This window comes from Somniosus microcephalus, chromosome 6, assembly GCF_052327205.1.
Source record: "Somniosus microcephalus isolate GS21.2 chromosome 6, FLI_Smic_1.0, whole genome shotgun sequence".
Taxonomy (NCBI): Eukaryota; Metazoa; Chordata; class Chondrichthyes; order Squaliformes; family Somniosidae; genus Somniosus; species Somniosus microcephalus.
Genome location: NC_140992.1, coordinates 65,941,723 through 65,963,302, shown reverse-complemented (window position 1 = coordinate 65,963,302; position 21,580 = coordinate 65,941,723). Strand labels below are relative to the sequence as shown.

Sequence of the window (21,580 nt, the reverse complement as noted above, 5' to 3'; positions counted from 1 at the left end):
TCGAACCTCGAGAGGTTCCTGAAAACCGCGCAAAAGCTCAACCTCACCTACAACGAGGACAAGTGCGTTTTCAACACCACGCGCCTCTGCATACTAGGCAGCGTGATGGAGAATGGGGAAATCGGACCAGACCCCGACCGATTGCGCCCCCTACGGGAGCTGCCCCTGCCCAACACTCCCAAAGCCCTGAAAAGGTGCCTGGGGTTATTTTCTTATTATTCCCAATGGGTCCCCAACTACTCCGACAAAGCCCGCCCCCTCTTGAAAGCATCCTCTTTTCTGCTCTCTGCTGAGGCCCACGCCGCCTTCAAAAGCATTAAGCAGGATATTGAGCGGGCCACGCTACAGGCAGTGGACGAGAACACTCCATTTAAGTGGAAAGTGATGCGTCTGACTTTGCCTTGGCGGCCACCCTCAACCAGGCGGGGCGGCCCGTAGCTTTCTTCTCGAGGACCCTCCAAGGGCCCGAGATCAGACACTCCTCTGTGGAAAAGGAGGCCCAAGCCATCGTGGAGGCAGTGCGCCACTGGCGCCACTACCTAGCCGGCAAACGCTTCATCCTACTTACCGACCAGCGGTCGGTAGCATTTATGTTCAATAATAAACAGAGGGGGAAGATCAAAAATGATAAGATTCTTAGGTGGCGGATCGAGCTCTCCACCTTCGAGTATGACATCATTTACCGGCCAGGGGCCCTTAACGAATCCCCAGATGCCCTCTCACGAGGGATGTGTGCCAGCGCCACCGGGGATCGGCTACAGACCCTCCACAACGACCTCTGCCACCCAGGGGTCACGCGGCTGTTCCACTTCATAAAGTCCCGCAACTTACCCTACTCGATTGAGGAAGTTCGGTCTCTGACCAGGAACTGCCGCACTTGCGCTGAGTGCAAGCCTCGGTTCTACCACCCTGATAGAACCCACTTAATCAAAGCTACACGGCCCTTTGAGCGGCTCAGCTTAGATTTCAAGGGCCCCCTCCCGTCCGTCGACCGCAATGTTTACTTCCTGAACATTGTGGACGAATACTCCCGGTTCCCATTCGCCTTCCCCTGCCCAGACATGACCAGCGCCACGGTCATTAAATGCCTCAACAGCCTGTTCTGCCTGTTCGGTATGCCGAGCTACGTCCACACGGATAGGGGGGCGTCCTTCATGAGTGAAGAGCTACGCCAGTACATGCTGTCCAGGGGTATCGCCACGAGCCGTACCACCAGCTACAACCCCCGGGGTAACGGTCAAGTGGAGCAAGAGAACGGGACAGTATGGAAAGCAGTCACTCTAGCTCTAAGGACCAAGGGCCTCCCTATCTCCCACTGGCAGGAAGTCCTCTCAGATGTGCTCCATTCGATACGGTCGCTATTGTGTACTGCCACTAATGCCACGCCTCATGAACGAATGTTTAGCTTCCCCCGGAAATCCACCTCAGGCATATCCATGCCGTCATGGCTCCCCACCCCGGGTCCGGTATTCGTGCGAAGGCATGTGAGGGGCCATAAGACGGACCCTCTCGTGGAGCCAGTGCACCTACTCCACGCCAACCCCCAATACGCGTATGTCCGGCACGCCGACGGAAGGGAGGACACCGTGTCAATAAAAGACGTCGCCCCAGCCGGTAACGACAACAACCACGGCAATAGCAGCAACAACGACCACAGCAACTCTTACCCACCCACTACTCTTTCATCACCCCCGGAAGAACATCGACCAACGGCACCCCCACCAACTACCCCTTCAACAACCCTGGCGGCACCCCCGGCAGAGACCCAGGAGGCCACCGGGGACACCCAGCCGACACCCGCGACACCACAACAGCCACGTCGGTCGCAGAGGACTACCAAACCCCCGAACAGACTAAATCTATAGAAGGGGTGAATGTGATGAAATATTCCATTCATCACTGCCTGTGACACTGGTTGGTTTCAGGTTCCCCCTTACCATTGTATTGCCTGTGACTGTGGTTGGTTTCAGGTTTTTCCTCACCATTGTATTGTGTATTGGAATGTATGGAATGTGTTGTGTGTAGGGCTCCGCCCATACCTGGCCTCTATGTAAGCCAGCTCAGTCTGGCCTCACAGCCAGTACTGCAGACCTCCAGGGAAGATACCTCTCTCCACTGCGTGTTATCTTCTAAGTTAATAAAAGCCTTGTTTTGTTTCGCTAACATCGAGTCTCGGGATTATTGAGGCACATCAGTTACGGAGGTGGAAATAGGCGTTCCTAGTTATGCTGCGGATATGTGGTCGGAAGCTCATTTCAGGGTCAAATATGACACCAAGGTTGCGAACAGTGTGGTTCAGCCTCAGACAGATGTTAGGGAGAGGGATGGAGTCAGTAGCTAGGAAATGGAGTTTGTGGCAATCGGAAACAATAAGGCCGGAATTTTAATCTGGAGGCAGGTCAGGAGCAGGGTGGTCTAGAAAGCAATAGGGAAACCCGGGAGAACGGGTCTCCCGCAGGCCTTGCCGAATTTAATCCTGATTAACATTTCACAGCTGTTTCCTGCCCGTAGCCAGGCAGGTGGAGAGGCTGGCTGGCTGTGGGCAGATAGGCCTGCGGATCTAGTCCGCAGAGAGGAGGGAGGGAGGGACTGGGTGGGGGGGGGGGGGGTGAATCGGCCAAAAGGATGATTGGGTGGGGGGTGAATCAGGGCCAGAGGAGGATTGGGGGATGTAGTCGGAGCCGGAGGATGATCGGGGGGTGGTCAGGGGCTGGAGGAGCATTGGGGATTGTGAATCAGGACCGGAGGGTGATGGGAATCAGGGGGGTGGGGTGAATCAGGGCCAGAGAATAATTGGGGGCTGTGGTTGAGACCGGAGGATGATCAGGAAACTGGGGGGCGAATTGGGGTCAGAGGAGGGTCGGGGGGGAGGCAGGGTCAATCGGGGTCAAAGGAGGATTGGGGGATGTGGTCAGAGCCGGAGGATGATCGGGGGTGTGGTCAGGGGCCGGAGGGGGGAGGCCGGGAAAGCGATTGGGGGCTGGTGGGGGGGAGGGGGGAAGGAGAAGTCCGAATGGTCTGACAAAAGGTCACCGAGCTGAAACATTAACTCTGTTTCTCTCTCCACAGATGTAGCCTGATCTGCTGAGTATTTCCAGCATTTTCTGTTTTCAGTTGATTTCCAGCATCTGCAGTATTTTGCTTTTGTACACTTAAATGTAGGATGCTCAGACCATTTATAGACCAGCACTGTTGTATCTGAGAGAATATCCAAGGCAGATCTGACTCTTGCAACATATGCCTTATCATAATGTTAAAAAAAAACTAGTTGCCAAGTTTATCAAATGCCCAGAAAATCAAATGGGAGTGCAGTGCCTGAGCACTTTTAAATCTTGCATTCAAACCAGACTGAAATGATATTCCACATGAACTCAATCTGGTGTGAGAGGGAATGGTTCTTGCTCTGGTTGGAAGTCCGATCGGAAAGCAAAATTCACGTAACACTGATACTTTTGCATCAACGTGGACCCAAAGCCATGCCACATTAATCCAAAAGTGACTGTTAACTACAGTCTTGTTGGGATAATGGACTTAAAACATATGTGCAATGAAATGAATGTTTCCATTGCACTAGCCAGTAAGCATAATTAAGTTGTCAGGACATTAATGTTAGATTTGTGTTTGCCCCTCATTAAAGTACACATTTTCTTAAAATGCTGGAATGGCCCTCTCATTTGATACAAATATAAACTTGTTCTAAAATAAAAAATGTGTAGGACCAAACCTAATTTATCTGACAAATATAATCTCAGTAATTTAAGCAAACCAAAATTAGACTTGGTAAAGGTTAGAATTGATTAACTTCTGCAAAACTGATTTGTTTCAGGGGAAGAAACTGCCTCCTGACCTCAGGACTGATGCGGAAGAAGGAGAGGTGTCTGATGAAGATAGTGCTGATGAAATTGAAGAAGAGTGCAAATTAAAGCAAACCAATGTAATAGTTCAACTGAGCATTTTCAAACTCAGTTCTGATTTTAACTTATCAATAGCATTTAAATATAATGGCTTTTTTGCAGGAAGATGTTTCATGTGCAAAAATTGTATAAAATCAAAACCAACTGAGATGCAATGTTGACCCTGTCTTGATGGGTGATGTAAACCTCATTTACTGTCATGACTAAACACAAACCTATGGCTTTTTAAAAAAAAAAATACTTTGTTAGTCACTCTCTTCTGCCACCACATTTTTCCCTTATGCCAAAAAAGGGCAATCTGAACCTAAACAATTCCACTGCCTTAGCTGATCCAGCCACCAGGGTGTTTGATGTTTGTGAATGGAATTACCATCTTATTTTCCTCTTGAGACTTGTAACCTTGCATTTCAGACCTTGATCTGTCAAAGCAGCCCATCGATATTGGGGTGTCGTTTAAGAGTGATATTGGAATGATTTAGTTTTGCTTCTAACGTGTACTAGAGGACAAGCTGGATGCAGCTTAGTCAAATCAAATGAAGACTGGTTACATCTGGTAAATGAGATTAAAGCACATAATATATTCTTGCAACAAAAAATTCTGTAATTTTCCTTTGACATGCATAGACAGAAATCATACCCCAGATGGCTTCGAATAATTTGTATTTAAATTTCTCAAAGTACTTGGTAGATGAAGCATTGAATAAGTGTACCTAGCCTAATAAATTAAAATCATTCCAGTCTTTGTCTTCCACTCAGCAGTACACATAATGGGGGAAAAATTTGGTTGCTTTGCGCCTCCCGTTAGCTAATGGGGCGCAAAGCAACTAGCACCAGGGCGCAGCGATGTTTGCACCGCTTGCAAAATTGACCAGACATTTTTGTGGCGGTGCTAAACACTACCGCCACGATCTCCTGCGCCCGCGGATCGTGACGTCAGCCGAGCATGCAGTGCCCCGGTAGCGCCCTGGACCGGATATTGAGTGGCGCTCCCTGCCTTTCCACCTGCTGCAAGCAACGACAGATTGAGGGAACGTTTTGCAGTCGGGAAGGGACTGGGGGAGTGCTTCCTGTTTTTTTTTGTCGGTGACATTTTTGCACCACGCATTCTGAGAGCGAGAGAGAGAGACACTTCTCGAGAGATTCAACGCTGTGTAAAGGAGTTTAGGGTACTGAGCAGCATTTGGCAGGTTCATTTTGATTTGACCTTCCTTGCATCGATTTAGAAGAGACTATGGGGGCTGCACTCTGAGCTCTTTCCCTGGGGGTCTCCATTGTTTTTTCCAGCCGATTTGATGTACAGGTCTCTCCAGGCCAAGATTCAAGGCTGCAATGAGCAGGATGTGGATGGAGAGCAAGGTCGAACCTCCCGTTTAAGAACTGGCCGGCGCCAGTGTGTCTGTGTTCCATTGCTGACTGACATCACATGAGCTTCGCCAGCGCTCTGAGGTAGCGCCTCGCTCCTCGGCATTAGCGCCTTAAGAGAGGTGTGTAGCGACTGATTTAGCGCTCCAATCACTTCCAGGGGCGATAGAAGCTAAGTTTGCAGTCGGAGGCGATAATTAGCGCCAGGCGCTAAACTTTGCGCCCGGCCGATAATTGCGCCCCAAACGGGGCGATACCGAATTTCTCCCCCAATGAATCTGGGGGGAATGAACCTTGGCATAAGCAGACAAAGATGCTATGAAACTTATGGATCTCTTGTGACATTGGTCATTACAAGTTGGAGGATACACCATATTCTAACAGAATTGTTCTGCCATGTTATGTACAACATATATAACAGGGAGAGAATGTACAACTACAGCACAGAAGGGGGTTATTCAGCCCATTGTGCCTGTGCCAACTCTCAACATAGCCCCATTCCCTTACCTTTTCCCCATACCGCTTTAATTTTTTTTCTTCTTCAAATATTTATCCACTTGCCTTTTATAATCTGCTATTGATTCTGCCTCCATCAGTGCTTCTAGTAGGAAGCACTGATGGAGTAGCCCTCCATAGCCCTCTACATAAATTTAGTTTGGCCTACATCTCTGAATGTGATATTGAATGTATTGGGAACTATTAATATTGGGAATGATCAATGGACAAAGCACAGATCAGTGTTACTTGTTGAAAAATATGATAAGTTGAGAGATGAATCTGTCTCAATGTTTACTTGTAAGCATTGGCATTTAAGTTGCCTTTAAAATGTTTAATGGCATCATTACCACTGGGTAATATTTAATATAACATTTAAGTCAGCAGATTGTTTTGTGTTATGCAACAACCTTCAGTTAGAATGATTTTAAATATGCATTTCTTTTGCTATAAGTTGTTACAATAGCTTCCCTGCTAAGACCGCTTGTTAAAATAACAGTCGGGTCCCGATGACATCCTTGGAGCCCAATCTGTATATTTAAAGAATATGCTGGTTTCTGGCGGGTGTTACGAATACTGACGGACAGGTAAAGACCATCTGGTCCATCTGTTCTTGCTGCCTGCTCAGAAGAGCAGGTTAAATTTGAAGACTGCAGACAGGGATCAGAACATTAGTGAGTATGTCTCCTGGCTGATTTTTATTGCCTGCCCACCTGGTTTCTGCCGAGCTAAAACCGCACCTAATATTTGTTTTTAGATTTGTGCTTCCTATTTTAGCGGCTGTTTAGGAACAATATTGATACAATTTAACACTATATTAATATGCGACCCATACAGGGTAATGGTACAAACCACCATCAAGTGGAATGTTTTATCAGAAAGAAACTGGATTTTTTGCTGAAAGAGTCTCAGATCCAGGATAAAGAGGATCCAGATAGCTATACAGTCTGTGCACTTCTGAGAGCTACACACAAAGGGCTAAATGACAATCTACAACAGGTAATATTTGTAATCTTGTATATAATTTTGAATCCTTCCTTGCTGTGCCTTTGTGCCCTACTACCATGGTTTAACTTCAAATGGGGGAGGAGGGGGAAGGGTTTCGATAAACCTATACACTGGAATCATCTGTCCATTTATTTTGCCAACAACCAGCATCCATAGATAGTTGTTTATAAGCTTCATAACTTCAAATATTTTTAATGGAATTGTACTTTGATTTTGAAAATATGACCATTCCATTGAAAAAGACCTAAAATGTTTTTTATGTCTAGTTGATGAGTTTTGACAGTCTTCAGTAGATCTGAACCAAATTATTTCCCATCCTCTGGATTCCTTTTTCAAGCTGGATTGCTCTGTAGAAACTTGCATGTATTATGAAAATATAGGGCTGGATTTTGCAGGGGGTCAGCGGGCGTGATCGGTGGCTGGTCGGTTGGGAAAGTTTTTTTTTCCCCCAGCGGGTCAGGACCCCGCTGTGAAGCCACCACCACACACTTTTACCAAATGTCTGGTCTGTCAGCGCTGAGCAGACCCAACACGCAATGGCGGGGGAGACAATTAAAATCATTAGTGGCTTGCTTACAGTCTGTTTTTTCCCCAGCTTTTTGAATTTCATAGGTCGCCCACCAGTTTCCCACTGTGCCTAGACTTCGTCTGTGAAGCTGAGGCAGGAGGTCACTCGCCATTGAATCAGCTGATGAGTTGACAGCTTCAAATGTCAAGTCAAACCTCCCAGCTGATTGAGAAATGTTCCATTAACCACTAGCTTCTCTAAAGTGCATTTCCACTACAGATTCAGGATGCTGCAAATCTTTACACAAGTCTCCATCCAGTCTGACCTCATTACCTGTCCCATCATTGACAAATCGCTTCTGTCCTCTCTACTTCACCTGCCATCTATTCCATCAGCGTGGGTGCCCTTGAAACTCTCTCACCTTGGTTCTCAGAATCCCATCACAATCAGCCCCAACACTAGAGCACCAGGCACACCAGCAGCACCAACAACAACACCAACCTTCTCTGCTATCAACTGATGCTGCACAGGACACAGGGCATCAGCACCCGACCACATTGCTGGCCAGGGATGGCCTCACCATGGCCAGACTTACATCACTTGATGCTGTACACCCTGGCTGCCACATGATGCACCAGGTTGGCACCACACCACACTAACGCCATAAAGCATCCCTACAATGCCCAAGCCATTCCTTTCACACTAGAACTGCCAAATAAAAAACTAGTGCTGACATTTCATTTGCATGCAATATGAATATAGCAACAACTTGTGTTTATATAGCGCCTTTAATGTTGTAAAACATCCCAAGGCGCTTCACAGGAGTATTAAAAGACAAAAAATTTGACACTGAGCCTCATAAGGAGAAATTAGGCAAGGTGACTAAAAGCTTGGTCAAAGAGGTAGGTCTTAAAGGAGGAAAGAGAGGTAGCGAGGCGGAGAGGTTTAGACAGGGAATTCCTGAGCTTAGGGCCGAGGCAACAGAAGGCACGGCCACCAATGGTTGAGCGATTATAATCAGGGATGCTCGAGGGCAGCATTAGAGGAGCGCAGATATCTCTGGTGGGTTGTGGGTCTGAAGGAGATTATGGAGCTAGGGAGGGGCGCGGCCATGGAGGGATTTGAAAACCAGGATAATAATTTTGAGATTGAGGCGTTGCTTAACCGGGAGCCAATGTAGGTCAGCGAGCACAGGGATGATGGGTGAATGGGATTTGGTGTGAGTTACGACATGGGCAGCCGAGTTTTGGATGACCTCAGGTTTACGTAGGGTAGAATGTGGGAGGCCAGCCAGGAGTGCGTTGGAATAGTCAAGTCTAGAGGTAACAAAAGGCATGGATGAGGGTTTCAGCAGCAGATGAGCTGAGGCAAGGGTGGAGACGGGCAATTATACGGCGATGGAAATAAGTGTTCTTAGTTAAGCTGTGGATATGTGGTCGGAAGCTCATTTCAGGGTCAAATGTGACACCAAGGTTGTGAACAGTGTGGTTCAGCCTCAGACAGATGTTAGGGAGAGGGATGGAGTCAGTGGCAAGGGAACGGAGTTTGTGGCAGGGACTGAAAACAATGGCTTCGGTCTTCCCAATATTTAAATGGAGAAAATCTCTGCTCATCCAGAACTGGATGTCGGACAAGCAGTCAGACAATTTAGAGACTGTGGAGGGATTGAGAGAAGTGGTAGTGAGGTAGAGCTGGGTATCGTCAGCGGACATGTGGAAATTGACTGTGTTTTCAGATGATATCACCAAGGGGCAACATGTAGATGAGAAATAGGAGGGGGCCAAGGATAGATCCTTGGGGGACACCAGAAGTAACGATGCGGGAGCAGGAAGAGATGCCGTTGCAGGTGATTCCCTAGCTACGATTAGATAGATAAGAATGGAACCTGGCGCGTCCAGTCCCACCCAGCTAGATAATGGTGTAGAGGCGTTGGAGAAGGATGGAGTGGTCAACCGTGTCAAAGACTGCAGACAAGTCAAGAAGGACGTGGAGTGATAGTTTACCTTTGTCATAGTCACAAAGGATGTCATTTGTGAATTCGATGAGAGCAGTTTCGATACTGTGGCAAGGGCGGAAACCTGATTGGAGGGATTCAAATATATAGGACATTTATTTCTAATAGAATTTTGTCTTGGTATTTTCTTTCAGACACTTTGCCTATTTTATATCAACTTAATGCTGATGAGGGGAGGAAAAAAACAAAAGGAGATGATAATGGGACAAGACCACTCTTTTTTGTTTCTTTACTTGTCCCATTACCATCTCCTTTTGCCTTCTGCCATCATCTCTTTTGTGATTTAACCTCTCCTGCCTTCCACCCTATCACAGACCTTCACTTTTATTCTTTCCTCCCCTCTCCCCTTTTCCTGTCTCTGTACTTGCTTAAAACTTGTTACATCTCTAACTTTTTCCAGTTCTGACGAAAGGTCATCAAGCTAAAACGTTGGCCCAAAATTTGCGATTGGAGGCTTCCTGCGGCCGGATGCTTCTGACCTGTAAAAAAAATTCTACGCACTTACCTGGTGGCCCGGGAGGTATTGAGACTTGTGATCCTGGACCTCTCCGGGTACGCGCAGGCAGAGGCCCACGTATCCCAGGGGCGCCTGCGGTTTGCAAGCACCCCTGGGATCACATGGGCTGGCCCAACCAATAAAAGAAGGGCATCCCCATTCATATTTATGGAAGTTCCGTACGTCAAGAAGATTCTTGACAGAACGCAAGTTCCAGGTTTTAGCGCATGCGTTTTGCATGTCTAAACCCGGAACTTGCGTGACCCCTACGGGCGTGTACACACCTCTTACGCACCCGTAGGTGTCACAAAATACACCCCGTTAACTCTGTTTCTCGCTCCACAGATGCTGCCTGACCTGTTGAGCATTTCCAGCATTTTCTGTTTTTATTTCCGATTTCCAGCATCTTGCAGTATTTTGCTTTTGTGAAAATTTAGTAACTTGACTGAAAGTCTCAGCTTATTTGGTTAAATTTTTCCAGAAACTGAGCCATCCCCAAAAATTCTTGAAATGGGTAGGATTGATGTAACTAGATTTTGTACTAATCTAATGACTGGTTATGAAGAAACAAGCTCAATTGATATTTCTTCCTTGCCATACTACGCCTGTAACTACGGAAATGTAGGAATTGTATAAGATAATTTTTTTAGGATCGTGGCAATTTCAGTACAGAAGAAGGCCACTTGGCCCATCATGTCTGTGATGGTGCTAGCTTAGAACTACCTATTCTATTTGCTGCACTTTCCATGTACATTTGTGTGCGCACGAGCGGAAAACCGGTGTTGCTGTCGGCAGCAGCCCAAGCCCCAGGTGAGCAGGATAGAACCAAGCAGTAGGGGCTGTGCTCCACATGGTGGTGGCATTTTACAAGAGGAGCCGCCAGGTGAATGGCAGGGCAGCTCAGAGCTGGTGGGTGGGGGTTGGGGGGGGGGGGCGGGGTGGAACAAGAGAGCGATAAAAGCCTGGACTGTGAGGTTAGAGGGAGGGATGGAGGTTTATGATGTATATGTCTGGAAGAATGTGATCAAGAAAAGGAGCTTCCTTTCCTCCCATCTGTTTACTGGTTTCCTTTGTACTCTTTTCTTTGACCTTGCTTTCTTATAATGAAAGATAGCTATGGACAACAAAATAAAATGCGCTATGCGCGCACAAAGGGCCTACTGCTATGGTAACGTGTCGACTTGGTTAGGCATGTATAGCTGTGTTTCATCTGTCGGGTCACCAGAATGGGAGACTGGTTTCAATTTTAAATTTTGTTGTGGATGGCCCTCTTCTTACAAGGCCTTTTGTTTTCTGGCCTTCAATAGCAAAATATCTGTATGGGGATCTAAATCCTACCACATTTGGGAACCCAAAAAATGCTGGTGCTTCACAGGCAGCCAGGACCCTTTATTCACTGCTGATTCCCAACATTCTGGCCCCCAAAACTCATTGCTAAAGCCATCAGTGCCTGAAAAACATTTAAATGTGGCCTCAAAGTCAATGGAACGTAAAATCGGACAGGGTGTATAACAGGCAACTAATCCGATACTGCCGTTTCTATGTCCCTGCTGAATTTGAAAATTCTGCCCATAATATCTGGCACATTTATAAGTACTGTTAATGGCCCATATGCTAGTGATAATGAACCGAAACTGACTGCCACTAGAATATTTCCCCTTAAGCCATTTTTATGAAGATGGTATCGCCCTTCAAGTTTAATTACACTGAGCATCAAAGCAACAATGGTGTCTTGCTCATTAATAGTGCCAGTTGAGATTACAATTTATGATAGTTGTTGGGCCCCAATGTCAGTGTTCAAAGTTGGAAGGGGGCTTCAAGGTTTTAATTAGAGGTCCTTGTGCAATTGCTATGAGCATGGACATGCATAGACCTGAAGAGGACCTAAATCAGATGTAGTCATTTCCACTATTTGCCAAACCAATCACTATATCCAGAATCCTTTATACATGCAAGGTATGCACATCTGATAGGACAAATAAATTCAGTTTCTGTCACAGTATGCAACCACTTCATTTAAAAAGATAAGCTTGAGAACATGCCCTTAGTTACAAAATGACTTAATTTTGAGCATCTGTCAGATTGATATCTACACTTATGACTTAAACCATATTTATGTTTGAATGTTAATATTAGCTCATCAATAATGTTTGGTGCTCTTAGGGACCTTTTGCAAACATTTATCCTTTAATATAGCTTAAAACAAATAGAAAAAATGAGACTGCAAATTTCTAATTTTGCTATTTATAGGAAGAATGGGTGAGAAGATTTTTTTATATGCTTGTGTGGCGGTACCACCGGTTGTCCCTTACATTGAGATACATAATTCCCTTTAACTTACCTTTAAATGTATCTGTTACTGCACTCAGGCTTCATTCCTGTACTCTGCGTGATGACGTCATGACATCAGAGCTTGGAACCTTCTGGCAGTAGAGCTCAGAACCTGCTGGCAGTTGAATTCGGAACCTGCTGGCAGTTGAGCTCGGAACCTGCTAGCAGTTGAGCTCGGAAACTTCTAGTCAGTCCTCGTGGCGTCCCCGCTGGGGAAAGACCTATACCACGGTGCTCCTACAGTCAGCCATCTTACCTGCTACCTTACCTGTTGTATTTAACCTGTTCCTGTAAATAAACAACTTACTTATAGCTAGTCGAACTCGATTATTTAGTGGCGATGCACACGAATCGCTACACTTGTATCTTTTCACAACAACTAGCTTTCTATTTTAGCAGCATACTTTAGAGGGTATTAGATTTTTTTGGCTGCTCTGAAAACGGAGTGTTAAATAGAAAAGCAAACAATTACATTTTTATTGCATCAATCTAATCATTCTAGCTTGGTGGATTGAAAAATAATTAATAAAATTCCTGAAAGAGCTTTATGTAGTCCTTGTGTGGCCTGATTGAGTGAGTGTTTTTGTAATACAGTTCACTGGTGGTGCTCAAAGCACGGCAAGCAGAGCATTAATTTAAGATTTCTGTATTACGTGGAAATGTAATACTGCAGCATCAGCTTTGCGGAATTAGCTGTCTCCAGACATAGTGAATCAGAGGAGTCTAGGTAGAGGACAACCTATAACTAGTGAATCAGAGGAGTCTAGGTAGAGGACAACCTATAACTAGTGAATCAGAGGAGTCTAGGTAGAGGACAACCTATAACTAGTGAATCAGAGGAGTCTAGGTAGAGGACAACCTATAACTAGTGAATCAGAGGAGTCTAGGTAGAGGACAACCTATAACTAGTGAATCAGAGGAGTCTAGGTAGAGGACAGCCTATAACTAGTGAATCAGAGGAGTCTAGGTAGAGGACAGCCTATAACTAGTGAATCAGAGGAGTCTAGGTAGAGGACAGCCTATAACTAGTGAATCAGAGGAGTCTAGGTAGAGGACAACCTATAACTAGTGAATCAGAGGAGTCTAGGTAGAGGACAGCCTATAACTAGTGAATCAGAGGAGTCTAGGTAGAGGACAGCCTATAACTAGTGAATCAGAGGAGTCTAGGTAGAGGACAACCTATAACTAGTGAATCAGAGGAGTCTAGGTAGAGGACAACCTATAACTAGTGAATCAGAGGAGTCTAGGTAGAGGACAGCCTATAACTAGTGAATCAGAGGAGTCTAGGTAGAGGACAGCCTATAACTAGTGAATCAGAGGAGTCTAGGTAGAGGACAACCTATAACTAGTGAATCAGAGGAGTCTAGGTAGAGGACAACCTATAACTAGTGAATCAGAGGAGTCTAGGTAGAGGACAACCTATAACTAGTGAATCAGAGGAGTCTAGGTAGAGGACAACCTATAACTAGTGAATCAGAGGAGTCTAGGTAGAGGACAGCCTATAACTATATAGTTATGAACAGAAGAGTTGCTCAACTAGAAATTCTTAATGGTAATATCTAGGAAAAGCTTAAAAGGAAAAAATCTCCCTGTTCACTAATAAATCTTACCATGAAGAGAGCAAAAATAAAATTCTATTAATATATCCTTTATAATTGTCGGGGCGGGGGAAGCTTGCCTTTTCAGTGGGACTTCATCTTGTACATTTGCTATGATCTAGGGTACCTTTGTGAATGAATATGGCTTTTAATCTTGTTTGGTGTTGGATCCTATTACTGTTCCAATATCAAACATCCATCAAAAAACTAACTGGAAAACATAATTCTGTTTCTTAACCATTGTTTAGTCAACTGGCTAGTCTCTGGATCAAGCCCAGGTATCCAGTTGGTTCAGAATGCTACTTTATCAATGTGTGCTTGACATTTGGTGGAATACCTTGCAATAGCAGAATGTTCTCATGTTTGTTTTTTGTGGAGGAGGGATTAAAGGAAGAAATTAATTGAGGGAAAAGTGATTTCAACATTTCATTTCTTCTTATCAAAGAAAGCAATTTAGGTAGCATTCATTTTTACTGAAATATTTTCCAATCTCATTTCATTACTTTAGTACATAAACCTATTGAAATTAGTTTCTTACAATACCAACTGTTTCATTCATATTGGAAAATTGAAAACTCTCATTTCAGGCATGTGGCATCAAGTAATCCAAGGTTGGTTATATTGTTTATATGCAATGTAAAGCTCCCGCAAAGTCACTGTAATCTTAAAAATGCACCTTCCACTCTAGTTGAGACATTTTCAATTTTCCACATTTGTGATCCAGCGGTCCCTGAGAGCAGGAATGTCAAATTAAGGGTAGTTTTGTGTTGTGCCATAGTTGTTGGATCTCAGTCCGGTACACTTAGAACCGGGAGACAGAGGAGACTTTCATTCCATCAGTCTGGGCTGGATATAAAACCAGGCCCCAGAGGAGGATCCAACTGAGACAACACAACAAATGCTCAAGTAGCTTTTTTTTTCATTCCTTGCCATCCTATTTTTGTTTTTTGTAAATATCTTTTCATAACGTGTTATATTTCTTGGATAAAAAGCTGGGTAATGTGAACATGCCTTGAGTGATTCACCTGTCAACAGCATGACTCAGATTGGCAGTGTACATGATTGTGATTATAAACCCACATCCAAATACTGCAAGACAGGCATCAGTTGCAGTGCATTACCGTACCACCTGTTAAAGGGTTCTAAAGCTGCTAAACATGTACTAAGAAAAAAAAATGTCCTTTTTAATGTAGTAATTGAAACATCATAATCAGTGGTGAGCTTGTGCTCAGTGAAATACTTTATTATAGTTTAATAATTTTACAGAACAACGGCACATATCTGATTTCTTTGTTTCATATTGTAAATCTGACTGCTTTAAATTTCCTTTTTTTTCCCCTCCAGAAATTAGAGGTTAAAGAAAATGGGAAGAAAGCTCACAACCGTTCATTTATCAGTAGCTTTTCCAAACAGGAGGTAGGATTTGCTCATTTTAATCTATTGATGCAATATATTAAAGCTGCTATTTAAAACATAACTTGGACAATTAAAATATATAACTGGTTTGTACACAGTAGACTACTATAATTTAATATTTAAGCTTATTGAAAATAGAAAATTGAGCAGCTGTACAGCTATAATCAATCTTACTTAACATGTTGCATTAAAGCATTAAGTATGATTATCTCCCTTGTTACATCAGAAAGGTGGAAAATCCAAAGCAAAACTGTACAATACAAGTGATGAAGATCAGCAGGATTCCACAGGGAAAGAAATTGGGCAGGGCCACAGGTTAGGAGCATTGCAATTCTCTTGTTCACTAGGAGTATTTCATAACATTTTGAAATTTACAAATGTTTAATAAAACTATTAATTCACTTTCTTTGGAAAAACTTATTGTTCCCAAAGTTATTCTGTTGGTGTTTTATATTTTCCTTAGACATTAATGTAGAACAATGTTGAATAATCAATATACACCAGTTTAATTTTTCCCTTTGCACTTCTGAACTCTTAAAGTGAACTTTAATAACTTACATTTTTGAGAATTAATCACCTTTCATATTGGATCAGTTATAGTCATATCAAAATAGGGATAAAAAGAAAAATACTGCAGATGCTGGAATTCTGAAAACAAAAACAGAAAAAGCTGGAAATACTACTCGCTGTGCAGTCTCCTCTACATCGGGGAAACCAAATGCAGATTAACTAATCGCGTTGCATAGCATCTCTGGTCTGTCTTCAAGTGTGACCCTAAGTTCCCTGTCGCTTGCCGTATCAATTCTCCATCCCACTCCCACTCTGATTTGACTTCGGCCTTCTAGTCTGAGCAGCATCTCATCTTTCTACAAGACGCTTTGCAACCCTCTGGCCTTAGCGTTGACTTTAACAACTTCAGACCTTAACTACAGCTCCAATTTTCTCTGGCAACAGGTGCTGGCAATGTTAGAGCGGTGTGCTGGTGTTTCCGGGGATGAGGGGAAGGAGCATATTGGTCCTTGGGGTGTGGCCCCCACACTACTGGTAGGGTGGTCTATACCCTTGATGTCGACCTCTTTGTTTCTTCCTCCAGATTCCTGGACCACTGGAGTCTGCTATGCTGGTTTTTCATACTTCCCTTTCTGCCTATTGCCCTTAGATATGCACAAGCTCTGTCTCCTTGGTCTTCTATTTCTTTGACTTCTCTCATTATACCTCCTTTTGTCTCCTACTAATATCACTTCTGCCATTTTACCTCCAGTTCTCCACCCAAGCACTTCATTCAAAGGGCATTCTATTTCTTTTTTACTGTGGTTTTTTTTTCCTCTTCCCTCTCCTCTTTCCCTTGTTTTGTTCCCTTTTACACGCTGTTCACCTGTAATATCTTCCAGCCCTGAGTCTTAGACCTGAAACATTGACTGACTGATTACTGTTTCTCCACAGATGCTATCTGGTCCAGCTTTTTCTGTTTTAGTTTAAAATTAGTAGGAATCTGAGTCCACCCATAACTTTTTTTAAAAAACAAAATAAATTTTTACATGAAATGTTTTTAAGTGGACTTTGAGTGCCAGCTGCATCAATATTACAAAACTCCCTTTAAAGGACAAAATTTCATTGAGTTGTAAATAGAATTATTCAGCTTATTCGTTACCCTTTCCGCCAGGCCAGTGATAAATTGGTTGGTGCAGTTAAACCACTTTTCCAATCATCGGTAGATTCTCATTGTGTTTTTATGTAGGATGGGTCGCCGCAGAAAAACAGTGAAACTCTACCGTGGTCTTTCTGACCTGGTTATATACACCAACTCTGTGACTTCCCAAGATCTTCTAGGGAAAGGTAAGGCGTATCTATGAGACGATCACCGCTAAATGTGCATTCGTAATACGCAAGATGCCAATGAAATGGCTGTAAAATTTTGTTCAGGAAAGAATAAAATTCTGGTTGAATGTTTTAAAATCTGGATTAAGTATTGAACAAAAAGCTGCAAATAAGCTCATTACTGATTAAAGTACACCATGGTTAAAGCATTTACTGCACAACCTGATGGTCAATAATTTATCTACTGCTGCAGCTTGTCACGTGAATTCACCAGCCAAGCTTGTGATGAATTCAAAGTTGACTGGAATATTTTTGCAGCAGTAAAAGTAGATCGCAATCACGCCAACTCTTTCACCAGGTGGACCCTCTAACATCTGATTATAAACCGGTTTTTTTCCTGCTCCCTTTTCTGTCAGTTTTTTTTCCTGTCTTCCCCCTTTCCCTGAAGGCAATGACTCTTTGCTGTGGTAATGTCTTGAGGGCACTCTCTGGTACCTTGTCCGAGTGGCTGCTGTTTAAGTGTGAACCCAATCAGTGGCAACACAGCAAGCCTAATCCTGCCCTCATCCAATGCTCGTACTGGAACTCTCTCTTTTTAAGTTCGGTAAATGACACAAGCATAAAATAGCCATGGTTGTTGATGCCTTAGTTTCATGTATGGTTTTGTTCCTAGTTAATATTCTAAATATGTTTAAACAGGTCCTGCTGGGAATGTTTTATCTTTAAGTGAGACTCGAGCCCACCAACTTTTACATCAAAAACCTGAACACTTTATCCGTTTTAACCAAAAACAACTTACCCGCATCTACCCATCTGCCTACAGAATAGACTCCAGCAATTTTAACCCACAAGAATACTGGAATGTTGGCTGTCAGATGGGTAAGTGTGTTAGTGATTTTAAAATCTAATATCGTCCAAGAGTAAATTTAATGCATTTTATTTTGTTCTCTTTAGTGTCACCATACCACATACTATTCCAAGCTGAAATCACTCCAATAAACCTGTAAATGCATGTAGTATAGCCAGTTTTTGTAAATGCTTGACAACCTTCTGTAATGTTTACAGTAAGGTTTTAAGTCTGTGCTCCTTAGATTCATCACCTATCGTGTCTCTCTTGTCACCTGGAACTATCTGTCCCATACTTTAATTCATATTTAAGTACTTATTCTGAAAGAGAGAAATCTTGTCAAATTGTGAGTAAGCATATTGGAGATGTATTTGTTTACCTATTGCTCTGATCTTACAAAATGATAGCTTCTAGACATGTACTTGATAATTATCTTCAGCTTTTTAAAAATCAATTTATAATATGATTATGTACTTTTAAGCACAAGTGAAACTGTTACTGCAATTACTTTATGGCACCAAATGTTGTATAACAAATACTTGTTAAAAAATTACTAGCACCAATCAATCTCCCATGGTGTTGCACACAAGAGTAAAGACCAAGTCAAGATATTGAGTTGCGAGAGGAGGATGATGGGTGGGTGGGTTGGGGGGGGGGGGCGGAGGGAAGAGTCTGCACCTTTGTAGATGATCTGCTGGGTCTTCCATATACTTGGCAGTCTCCCATGTAGTTTGTGTCCCCTTTGGCTGACTTGAAGATTGTTTAACACTGGGAAGTCTTGGAAAAGAGTTTATTTTGTAAGAATGCGATGCAAAGTGGCTAACTTGTTGGTGCAGGGAGTATTGACTGCCGAGAATGGGCTGACAAAGCTACAGAAAGGAACTGCTGAGCAGGTGACAAGCAGGGGGATGGACTGCACACTGCACTCATTGAAGAATCTGACCTACTTGAAGTTAGATTGTATCTGTCTTTAACTGATTAAATTAGTGGATATCAACACTGTGTCGCAAGCATACAATCAGGTAAATTATATGTTTTGTTTAAAATCAATCTAAAGTCAGTGGTGGGTAGGGACTTTCACGAGCAGAACGGACCACTGAAGCTGAGGAGAGGGGCTGCTGAGTGGTCAACAGGGAAATATTGACGGGCCAGAAAAGATTGCCGAAGCTGTGGTGAGGCTGAAAATTGACCTTAAAGCGTCTGAGACCAGTAGCAAGATTGCCACTAAGTCAGTGAAAGTATTGGAGGAAGCTTCTCCAGCTCAGTCCTCCCTCTCCCTCTCTGTCTCAAAAATACAAGAAATACACTGAAAAAGGTAATGGAAGAAAATAATTTTAAAAGAAGCATCGTGTAACATTTAAATGCAAGTGGAAAATAAGTTGGGGAAACTGCTATCACAGTGACACCTACAAGCATCACAGACAAAAGGGTTATATAGAAGTTTTGATTATGGGACATACTGAATTTACTAAAGTACTAGTCCGTTTCCTGTGGTGTTGCACACTGTCAAAGCCAGTTGTAGGTGTCAGGTGAAACTGGTTTAAAGGGAAGGGAATAATTGGATCAGGATGCACACCAGTAATTCCAACACTCCTAATGTTGCAGGAAAACCACAAGGAAAAGATAAAATAAGGTGATTTTTGAAAATTCTGGAATTGGTAACTGTTTAAACTATTGCAGCAATGTTCATTACAGATGCCATCTGACCCAAAAATGAAATTTAAACATTTTGGTCCCCCTCCTATTTTAGAAAAAAAAGTAAGTATTTTACAGGAGGGTGTAATGAAGGAATTGTTTTTTCAGGTTTCCTATGGCTAGGATGTTTCAAAATTTTAAATGAAGTAATAGTTCATAGTCAAATAAAGGCATCAATTTCAGTTCAGTTCACATAATTTATTTTGCTATCAGCTTAATCTCTAAAAATTAAAGCTTTTCTTCAGACTATTCCATTATAAAAAGTAGATACTGAAGAAATGAAAAGGAAAACTTTGTTTGTGAATCTAGCATCTGTTTGTATCCACAGTGGCACTAAACTACCAGTCTGATGGTCGAATGATGCGGCTAAACAGAGCGCTATTTATGCTAAATGGAAATTGTGGGTATGTCCTAAAACCTCAATCAATGTGCCAAGGTATTTGAAATTTCATCTGATTCTTGCCTTTAAAGAATAAAGCATAGGTGTAGGAGGTTCTAATTTTCTAATAACTCTAAGGAAAATAACCTAGAAATTGAGTTTAACAAAGAAAGGCCTAGAAATTCAGTAGCGCCCCATTTGGGGCGCCAGCCTCGCCAGGGCGCCAAAAGTAGCGCCCCGGAAGTAGTCGCAGCCGCCCGTCGGAAATTCACTTTGCGCGCCCCAGAGGGAAACGCGGCGCTACTGGAGGCGCCCCGCATCCCTCTTGGGGCACTGCAGCTGAAGATCGCTGCGCAACGTGCCGCAGCGCCACACGCTGCAGCACGACGCGCTGCGGTACTGCAGGCCTTCCTCCCCCTTCTTAAAGGGGAGGGGCCTTGTGCAGCGCGATCGAGGATCGCGAGTGCCGGCAAAAGAGCCGGCACCGAGGAGAAGTGCCGGGCTCTTGGAACGCAGTCGGCACTCTGCGGGGGGGGGGGGGGGAGGGGCTCAGGAGGCCGGGGACGGCAGCGCGGAGGTGCTGGCAGGTGGCCAGCAAAAAAAATGGCCGCCCTGCACCTCCTTTAATTAGCACCTCTACCGCCGCAGGTAGGCCCCCTGAACCATTCGCAAATAGCGTCTGGTGTTAAAGCAGGGAGTGCAACTAAATATCATGATCAGGGTGGTAGCGGGGCGCTGCGCACACCGATGACTTCATCGGTAGCGGCGCAGCGCTAACGGCTAGCGTCGCCATTAGCGTCCCGCTAAATTTAGTGGGAGGCGTGGCCAGTGGCTTCCGACCCACTTAGCGCCCTCTTAAGGCGCTAACGGGTGGTGCAGCCCACTGAATTTCTAGGCCAAAGCATTGTCAGCCCTCTTAATATCTCACAGAATCACAGAATCTACAGTGCAGATAGAGGCCATTTCGGCCCATCGAGCCTGCACCGACACATATCCCACCCTATCCCCGTAACCCCACGTATTTAATCCCCTAACACTAAGGGTCAATTTATCATAGCCAAATCAAAATCAACCTAACCTCCTCCTTTAGCTTGGCATCAATTTTCATCTGATTATGCTCATGTGAAGTGTCTTGGACATTTTTCTACTTTAAAGGTGCTATATAAATGCAAGTTGTTGTAAAAATATTATCTCCTGGGAGACAGTATATTGCTGAAATCAAATGGTACTGAGAGAGTGCTTGATTTGGTGGTGGACATGCTATGTAAGCACGTCTTGTTTTGAACTAGAAAATGGCCATCTCTGCATTTGGAGTGGTTATTAGAATAAACAAAATGGCATTGAAGGTATGTTTTTAATATTTCATTTTGCATCATATTAACTGTCGATGCATTAAGGCAGGTTTATAAATGAGATTCATGTGAACCTTTCCTAGAGGAAGCTTTTTAAAAGTGGACACAATTACAGATTCTTAACAGCCAATATAACAGTAGTTCATTTATGCAGTGTACAATTTCTGCAATCTGATTGTATGTGTGATCAGTTATTCATACCTTAAAAACTGAGGTGCCTCATTCCCCTTGCAGCTCCCAGAATCTGAAACAAGGACTGGTTAATGTCTGCGCTTGCGTAACTCTAAGCTCATATTTGAAACAATTTGCACAATACGTTGTATCTGAAATTTCCTTGGCCGTTATTA

At 43.7% G+C, this 21,580-nt stretch overlaps 1 protein-coding gene across 3 annotated transcripts in view; it reads left to right on the top strand.

The window, feature by feature from the left end:
• Positions 1 to 21,580, top strand: part of plch1 (phospholipase C, eta 1) — a 102,710-nt gene that overhangs the window by 65,182 nt on the left and 15,948 nt on the right. For 2 of the 3 annotated variants that reach the window (XM_085990319.1, XM_085990318.1), the window contains exons 10-16: positions 3,827 to 3,934; positions 6,609 to 6,770; positions 15,071 to 15,142; positions 15,369 to 15,457; positions 16,881 to 16,978; positions 17,660 to 17,839; positions 19,831 to 19,938. In XM_085990319.1, the coding sequence (XP_085846445.1) occupies positions 3,827 to 3,934; positions 6,609 to 6,770; positions 15,071 to 15,142; positions 15,369 to 15,457; positions 16,881 to 16,978; positions 17,660 to 17,839; positions 19,831 to 19,938 (817 nt within the window). The remainder of the gene's footprint in view (positions 1 to 3,826; positions 3,935 to 6,608; positions 6,771 to 15,070; positions 15,143 to 15,368; positions 15,458 to 16,880; positions 16,979 to 17,659; positions 17,840 to 19,830; positions 19,939 to 21,580) is intronic. The other variant, XM_085990320.1, reaches the window with a different exon arrangement.